Here is an 8,849-nt window from a genome sequence, read left to right on the forward strand (position 1 = left end):
TTATTTCTTGTTATTTAATATATCGCATCACGAACATCGCCAAACTGAACTAGTTCGTGCTTCGTGTGTACCTTCGAGTACCTACCGATACCGATAGTCCTCAACGAGACGCCTCCTCGAATCGAAGAAGAAGAGGTGTGCCGATAGGCTTTTTGCCAATAAAAACAAAAATAAAGCAACTCAAGCCCACTGATAAGCGAGGGGACCAGCAATCTTCAATGAAATCACTACCGCTAGATAGCCTGCCATCGACCACCTGCAAGCGCGCGCCAAGCGGAGCGGCCCCATTCGCCCACGCCCACCAACCGCAGCACCCCCTCCCCGCAACCGTCACCTGTGCGTTGGCCGCCCACCCAATTTGGTCGTCGGTCCGTTAATGTTATCAGTCGACCAGTTGAGCAGTTGGGCAGCAGCGGAGGCAGCAACAACTACGAGTGGGCGCGCACAAAAACAAAAGGCCACCCACTGAAGCTCAAGGACGAGGCGTAGGCAGAGGTAGGTAGTAGTAAGCCCAAGGCCAAATGGGCATATAAATAAATGAAGGGCCCCCCAAGTTAAGGGCAATATTTATTGACTCTTGAATCCCTTGCAGTTGCAGTAAAAGCAGCAGCGGCGGCAGAGGCAAAAGCAGCGACGTAACCGGGCAACGTGCGCTGAATACCAAAACTTTTTTTTGGGGTCATGCCACGAACGTCGAGCGGCTGAAAGACCAACAGAACCAAACTTCTTTACTGTGAGCAATAGAAACTCTAGTCAATAGTTCATATGGATGCTACCGCAAGTTCAAAGTTCAGGTGAGCTTTTGGTTAATACCCCCTTTTCACTATTTTCAACAATTTCCCTTTAACCACTCGTGGTTAGCGATGTGGACGAGTATGGCTTCAAGCGTGGCGAGCACTTCGACTATAGCAACTACTCCAAGTTCATGGATGGTTACCTCAAGACGCTGACGCGACGCCGCATGAAGTGGGAGGCCATGCTGCAGCAGAACACCGATCTCAGCCAGGTGGACGCCAAGCTGAAGCGGTACATACGAAAGGGCATACCTGGGCCGTACCGTCCCGACGTCTGGATGAAGATATCCGGCGCCGCCGCCGCCCAGCGACGCTCTCCGGAACTCTTTCGCCAGCTGCTGCGCTCGGAGCCCTTCGACAAGGAAATCAGCGATTCCATATCAATCGATCTACCTCGTACCTTTCCCGACAATATTCACTTCGATACGAAGAAGCAGCGCCTGTACAACATCCTCATCGCCTACGCGCACCACAATCGGGATGTCGGCTACTGCCAGGGCCTCAATTACATAGCCGGCCTGCTGCTGATCGTCACCGACGACGAGGAGAAGTCCTTCTGGCTGCTCAAGCACATTGTGGAGAACATTGTACCGCAGTACCATTCGCACAACATGGCCAATCTGCTGAGGGATTTGGCCGTGTTCCGCGAGTTGGTCATCCGGCGGATACCCGCTGTTAATCGGCATGTGGATAATTTGGGTAAGATAAAGTTTTCATCAGTTTTTGTAAATCTTATTTATAAAAACTCTCTGTAGGCCTTCCCTACCCGGTGATCGCCAGCAAATGGTTCATCTGCATCTTTGCCGAGGTGCTGCCCGTGGAAACGGTGCTGCGGATTTGGGACTGCGTCTTCGCCGAGGGCTACAAGATTGTTTTTCGCGCTGCCCTGGCCATGTTCGTCACCCATAAGAACGCCATTCTGGCCTGCGATGACATAGCCGCCCTGGCCAACTTATTTCGAGACCACATGATCCAGGACAGCATTGTGACGGATTGTCACGGATTTATTGAGGCCATGTTCAGTCTGAGGCTGAAGCGAAGCGAGCTGGAGAGCCTGCGCAAGGTGGCCGTGCTGAATCCGGCCTAAAAAGACCAACAGATCAAACAAACAGCAACAAAACCAAAAACAAATTGGAGAAGCAATCGAAAAATTCAATTATTAGGAGCGTAGTTCGACCGTATCATTGTGTTTATGTTCATGATTGTGAGTGTGCATTATGTAATCGTTTCTATATAGTACGCGCATTTGTATTACCATTGTAGCCCAATTGTAGCTAAGGCCAAAATAATTCGAGTATTAGCCAACGAAATCAAATCGAGTTACCAAAGCGAAACAAATTCAAAATGGAACAGAAAAGAACAGATTAGTTTAGCCGCATATGTACGTACCTATGCTGTAGGAGTAGTAGCCAAAAGTTTCTAGTTGATATCTTCCGCATGTAGACCATATATATATATTCATCCCCAACCATCGGCAGCGCATTTAGCCCACGTTTCACCCAACAAAAAGAAGAGAGTTTGTGTTCTAAGTTATCTTGTTGATCAAAGAAGTATTTATTTTCGAGTATATGTACTTTGATAGGAAGCTATGTAAATGTCTACGTCTAGATGAAACATGTATTTACTTTTATATATATAAAAATGCTTTTAAAGTTGTTACATAGTTGACTAACTGTAAAACGTCTGTTAGCCGCAATACTCAATACTATTTACAAAAGATTTATCCTGAAATATAATTTGAGGAATTGATTTGTAAATGCATTATCCCGCTAGCCATTGGGCCCAACAACTATTCCCCAAAAGCGGAAGTGGGCTTCAATGGCTGATGGGTTTTATATATTTCATGCAGCCGAGACGCTTTTCAAATAAAATACTATTGCTAACTGTTAGTAACTGTAGAAATATGTACAGCCTTAAACTAAATTGGGAGATCGAAACTATGAAGGGAAGACATAGTGGTATCTTTGGGGGAAGATCAAGAGATTATGTGGTAAGTGCTTTTAGCAGTTCACAGGCTAGGCCTGTTTTTCTTTTCCTATTATTTATGGCATTCCGCAGTGAGCTCCGCACAAGGGTTCCGAGGACAAGGCCAACGAGGTGAGCAGAGTTCGTCTACCAGGATGGACGCCTAGGTTCTCCCAGTTGATCCAGGAAAGACGAGCTGTTAGATCTGCATTAAGAAAAGTTTTACTGACCATTTGTACTTGGGATTTTCTCTTAACCACTCACCACTTGTATTCCAATTGGCCCTATCCGCTTTGATCTCCCCTCGCAGACACTTCTCCACATAGGTCAAAGGATCGTAGTCGGTTTGGAGCACCTCACGCAGCAGGGATATATAGGCTATGGCCAGCCGCAGAGTGTCAATCTTGCTGAGACGCTTCTCGTACGGAAAAGTGGGCACATGGACCCTCAGCTCATCGAAGGCCGAATTGATGCTACTGCAAAGCGCAAGGAAAATACAAGAAAAAAAGGAAAGCTCGTTAGTAAAATGATCAAATTTATAACTTAGGGATTAGGAGTTGTAAAATGGAAAAGACCATTTGGTGTACCCGGTTGGGGCGGACCTCTGGATGCGTTTCCTTTCTCGCACATTGGCCGCCTGTCGCTGCATTTTGTAACTGGAGGCCGCAGTGGCTCCCACGGCTCCGTAGTTAGGATTGGGGCCACCTCCGCCGCCAGGGGTGCCTGATCCTCCACCGTTGTTGCCGCCTCCTCCACTGCTACTGGCACTGGGACTGTTGCACATCAAGGGTGCTCCGCCCCCAGGATTGTGCACCCCCATTGGGTTGGTTGAGGAGTCCAGCAGATTCTCTAGAGGATTGTTGATTGTTAACATTTTTTAAAAAAATGTAATTTCTTTCTGCTTACCTCCGCCATGTTGCATATAATGCTGCTGGATGTGACGCAGATTGTTGGAGCTGAGACGCAATCCAGAGTTGCCACCGCCTCCTCCTGACCCACCACCTCCGCCACCTCCACCAGAGGCGCCTCCACCTTGATGCTGACCCGCATAAATGCAGGAGGGCAGATCGTTGATCAGATCGTCGTCAAAATTGTGAAAGGGTAAGTGACTGCCGGGGTAAGGAGAACATTTTCAATTAGTTTCAAGACTAAATATATCTAAAATAATTAGTAATCATTTACATTTTAAGAAAGAACGCGATTTTTTAAGGATTTGCTTAGGTTTAGAAATTTTTGGCGTTATATTTATGTTATTGAAGGCAATTTTACAGAATAATTTAAATATTTTAGTGGCATATCAACATTAAAGAGAGATAATTTCTATATTATCCCATATATATTTAATGTGCTAAAAAATTTTTAGGTATGAACTTATTTAACCGAGTCGAGTAGCCGACGGCACAGACAAGGATTAATACATATTCTAGGGCGTGGTGCCACTCCTGTATTTTTCATTAATATTTATTTGGGGCTTTCAGCCATTTTAAGTTGATCACATAATTAGAGCTTATAAAAATGTTTAAAACTTAAGAACAAAGAAAACAATGTTGCGTTTTTAAATCAAAATCACTGAATTATTAAATATGTGATTTTTCGAATATTTTTATTTATTCAAAATCACCGTACCTAATGGGAGGCGAAGAGGACGAGTCTGGTAATTGATTTCGCGACATTTTTTCTATAATTATTCTCACTAAAAATTACTTTTAAAATGACAATTTTAAATTATTTTTTATTTTCCCGACACTTTTACGCACTTCCGCTTCGTAATAAGTTATAAACTTTAATGAGTCCATCTCCCGGGAATTGCGAGCCTTTTATAGCGCCGCAGATCCAATTGGAAATGCCACAACTCTGGTCAGGACCTTTCCACCCCTAAACATCCTGGCAGCCAGTCGCCGTGCGCCCTCTACTCGATGGGCGGAGCTTGGCAAGTACAGGGTGTTTGCCCCTGCGAATGGAAGTGGAAAGGATGCTGTGGGAAATTCGTTGGACTTATTCGCCTCCGGCTGCTCTTCGATTGCTGGGCGTAGATCTGGATCTGGAGTTAATTATGATAATTGATTTTCCGGGTTTCTTAGAAATGGGAGTTCTTGGATTCAGATTTAATTTTTTATAAAATTTATATGGGTATATTTTTTCAAAATACCTACTCTTGTAGGTTTATTTGTTTTTCTAATTCGCTGATTTGGAAGAACAACTTTATAATACGTTTGAAATAACAGCAATTTTATCGAAACAAAATACAATTCAATTCTAACCAATATTTTAAATTATCAATATTTCCTTGTTGCATGTAGGACATCCCAAAGTCTCCCTTACCGAGAATCCCCATTCCAGCCACTCCCCTTCGCTTTTAGTTTCAGCTCCAGCATTCGCTTTGTGCTTCCTTCACCTGTTTTTGACATTCTGCCATTATATTTTGCACAGCAGGAAGCCGCCATGTTTGAGTCCACTACTTTGATGATGTGGGAGGACAGGAAAGAATTTTCTGGAGATGTGGTCTAACCCTCCCTGAATAACCCTATCGTACCGCATGTTAAAGTCAATTTTTGCAGACATATGGGAGACGAGGTTCTCAATAAAGTCTGCTAGTAATCGGAGTAAGATATAGGGGCTCAAAGGACCTGTTGATTTGACTCTGACTCGACTGCAGTTTTGATTCCCACGGGGAACCAGAGCAATTAGATCCAAGGCAGATATAGCTGGTCGCTACATTTCACGGATCATTTAACCCAACCAGAGCGAAAACCAGAAACGGGATCAGACTGCGGATCAGGAACCACTCGAAGCCGCAGTCCTTGTCACGGGGCAATTGTTGAAATTGAATTATGTTTATTTGATGTTTTGGTTTGCTCGCAAATTAGCTACGTCAGAAGAAGAAGTCCCCGCCCAGCCAGGCGACTGGGTCACGTGCCCTAACCCGAGGCGCGAAAATCCCGAGCAGTCCGATCCGCAGAACAAAAGAACCGGCAATATGTCAGGGCGGATGCGCAAACCTTTTCATTACCAGACAAATTTGCTTGTCGCACGCGTCGGCGCACACTTCGTACTCCCCTCGCACCCCAGAGTTCCGGGGTCTGATGACAGTAATCAGTTTTGATGGAGGGTAAGTGCCCGAATCCGGCATAGAATTCGCAGCCAAAACGATTGAGCGGCAGATAGGAATGTGGAAAGCTGACATCCTTAAGTGAAATCTTGTTACCAACCAATGTAAACACGATTGTTAATTTAACTTTGGCAATAGCCGCAGGAAAACCGCCCTGCAGCCTGGTCGTACCCTAATCCTAGCCCTAACCCTTACCCACTGAGGTGGACTTGTCATCGCACCACAATTAAATTATCGCATTTCAAACGAGTGCACCGAAGGAAGTGTAAATCACGGACTGTGGGAAAACCAAAAGCAAATAGAATGAATATCCTAAACCCATTTGATTTGCATATAAGAGTATTACTTGAAAAGTCCTTTGGGTCTAAGCTAATTTAAGTTAGGGTTATAATTTTAACCCAAAGGCCAATTAAGTTGGAAGCTTTGTGGGAATAAGTTATTAAATTATTTCCTTAGAGAAATTAATTATTTAAAAATATATAGCTTACTCCACTATCTCCAAGAACTAATTCTTAAAATATGCCTACCTAAATTTAAAAATTTTCACGGAAATAAAAAGAAACCTCCCGTAATCATAGAGCCAACTTTGTACCTTGAAATCAGATTGGTTATTTTTAATTTGATAATCAAGTTGATTAAAACTAAATTAGGTAAGTACGTATCTGTACTATTGACGTAGTTAATAATAGTTACGGATTTACCAAGCGTTTAAATCAAAGTGCATTTCTAATCGGGCTTACCTCAAAACCTCTATCTACCAAAGATTATCTGAGATCAGTCAGTTGGCATAATTGAATCAAATGGTTCTCACCAGGGAACGAAAATAACTGTTATTGTAAATTTTTCATACAAAAAAATCACGCACTTAGAAGGGTCCTAAAAATTTTTTAAATACACCACAATTTTTATTAGCCATTGTAGTTTACAAATCCGTAATGATTTTTATTTTTTGATTTTTATAATAAAACTCAAAAAATAACTGTTATTTTTTGATTTTTATGAATAACAGTTATTCCCTTGACATTTTTGAAAAAATGAAATAATTAAAAAAAACATAATACCCGTGCTTTTTATAACTTACTAAAAATTTGTTAAAAAAGGCAACCGCGCATATTTTATACCTATATTTTTTTAAAATTTTGTTTACCCACAAAATCGCCATAAATCAAGTTTGAGTTTTATTTTGATCACGACGAATAACTGTTATTTGTCAACTTTTATTATAAAACTCAAAAAATAACAGTTATTCTTTGAGTTTTACTTTACAAATCAGAAAATAACTGTTAAAGTGTGATTTTTAAAATAAAACTTATAACAGTTACGTTCCCTGGTTCTCACACACTGGGCAAATAAAGAAAACAGATTGATAGTGTCAAGGAGTTGCGAACGCAGCCATCAACCGCAGGCCATCCCCTTTTCGGAGTTGCTGACAGGACGCAGGACGCAGGACGCAGGACCCTTGTATGGTACATATCGATTAGCGCTTTGCATCCAAACCAGAGCAAATCCATTCCGTGAATCTGTGTAGCGGCACACGACCCAAGCACCGAGCACTTTTCCGCAAGGATAATCCCACCCCATCCTCTTGTGCAACTTTTTCTCCTCGTCCTTCGTCCTTTGACCGCAATTCGCTGCGGCTGCTTCAAACTGCCTCGAAGCAATTGTCTGCGAAATTGTTTGTTTATTTTGATGTTGTTTAATGCGTGCTAAGTCTCTGCCATTTCATGGGTTCCGATTCGCCGTGCCAGAGTATCCTGGGAAAAACAAACATCCTTAGCGCCGCTGGCTGAGGTGAGTTTTAGTTTGAAAGCTAAAAGCTTTTCACTGGAGCTTAGTAAGGCAAAATGGTTGGAAAATTGTCTCTGTTGATTTCGAATAAGCTTTCTGTGCAGAAGGACATTCCTGTGCTTTGTGAGGCAAACAGACTTGAATCTTCCGGAACGCATTCAAATCAGAAAGAGTTTAAGGAATTTGATTTAGTTTTTAATGTAAAGTTACAGAATATATATGCAATAATAAAACCTTCCGCAATTGTTTTTATACCGCATATTCTAAATCGGATTCCTGCTTTGTGTCCAAATAAAATCGGTATTTTTGCCGTCATGGAGCAAAATAAGTTCAAAATACAGAGTGTAATACCTCGTTGGGCTCGTAATTTAATTCCCTATTTATTATTGACAATTTTGTGCAAAAAATCATGCCAAAATTGATCAAAAAATTAATTTTCCGGAAAGTGACCCTGACCCCCTGGAGATCATTAGTTTTGGTTGTTAGCTGCCAAAAAGGGGTATGTTTCGAAGAGTAGTGGGTATCAGATAGTCGAGCCACTCGACAACAACGCGTTTTTTTATTTTTGGGAATACCAATGGATCAAAAATAAACAAAGAGACAAGATTTATGAAATAACTATTTCTTTTCATTTGAGTGCACGATAAAAATACCATAATTTTAGCTAAACATTTCGGAAATATAGAGGTATCAACCTGTCCTCGAAATTAGCAAACTTCGGCGTACTACTTTAAAATTTGCATATCTTTCGATAAACGCCTGTCGAGTCGCGTTCATTAAGAAGACCACCTGAAAACAGAGGAAAATATTGATGCCCGGGTTCAATGGGGTTTACAGATTCAGTCGCGGATGACATTCAGCTGTCGCCCGCGCACTTCACATCACTTCTCAATGAGCAAACATGCGAGCTTTCGGTTCGAAACTAGTAATCAATGAACGTGTAAATACATTTTAATGAACCCCAAATAAACGAATTTGCTGGTGTTCTTTGTGCTGTGAATTATAAAACAAAATCAAAACAAACAAGCCGTGCAAAAAAAAAGAGAATTGCAAGTTTTGCATTCAGTCGAAGTTTACATACTCTTACTAATTATGTTGGTAAATTTTGTACCAATTAAATTTTTTTTTGCTGATTATTGCAGCAATAAATGGTTTTTAATAGTTTTTGCGGTTTTGTAATAAACTTCTAATAT

The 8,849-nt window shown here is 41.8% G+C and overlaps 2 protein-coding genes across 2 annotated transcripts; one reads left to right on the forward strand and one right to left on the reverse strand.

Annotated features, from left to right (window-relative positions):
- Nucleotides 1-112: 112 nt before the first annotated feature.
- Nucleotides 113-2,787, forward strand: LOC108056212 (growth hormone-regulated TBC protein 1). Its single transcript, XM_017139922.3, has 4 exons — nucleotides 113-495; nucleotides 593-794; nucleotides 862-1,493; nucleotides 1,550-2,787. The coding sequence occupies exons 2-4, from the start codon at nucleotides 766-768 to the stop codon at nucleotides 1,879-1,881; spliced, it is 993 nt and encodes a 330-aa protein (XP_016995411.2). The 5' UTR covers nucleotides 113-495; nucleotides 593-765; the 3' UTR covers nucleotides 1,882-2,787.
- A 28-nt stretch (nucleotides 2,788-2,815) lies between these two features.
- Fer2 (48 related 2) lies at nucleotides 2,816-4,534 on the reverse strand. Its single transcript, XM_017139923.3, has 5 exons — nucleotides 4,386-4,534; nucleotides 3,666-3,868; nucleotides 3,335-3,608; nucleotides 3,024-3,235; nucleotides 2,816-2,964 (listed from the first exon to the last, which is right to left on the reverse strand). The coding sequence occupies exons 1-5, from the start codon at nucleotides 4,430-4,432 to the stop codon at nucleotides 2,837-2,839; spliced, it is 864 nt and encodes a 287-aa protein (XP_016995412.2). The 5' UTR covers nucleotides 4,433-4,534; the 3' UTR covers nucleotides 2,816-2,836.
- Nucleotides 4,535-8,849: the final 4,315 nt, after the last annotated feature.

Source organism: Drosophila takahashii, chromosome 3R, assembly GCF_030179915.1.
Source record: "Drosophila takahashii strain IR98-3 E-12201 chromosome 3R, DtakHiC1v2, whole genome shotgun sequence".
Classification (NCBI taxonomy): Eukaryota; Metazoa; Arthropoda; class Insecta; order Diptera; family Drosophilidae; genus Drosophila; species Drosophila takahashii.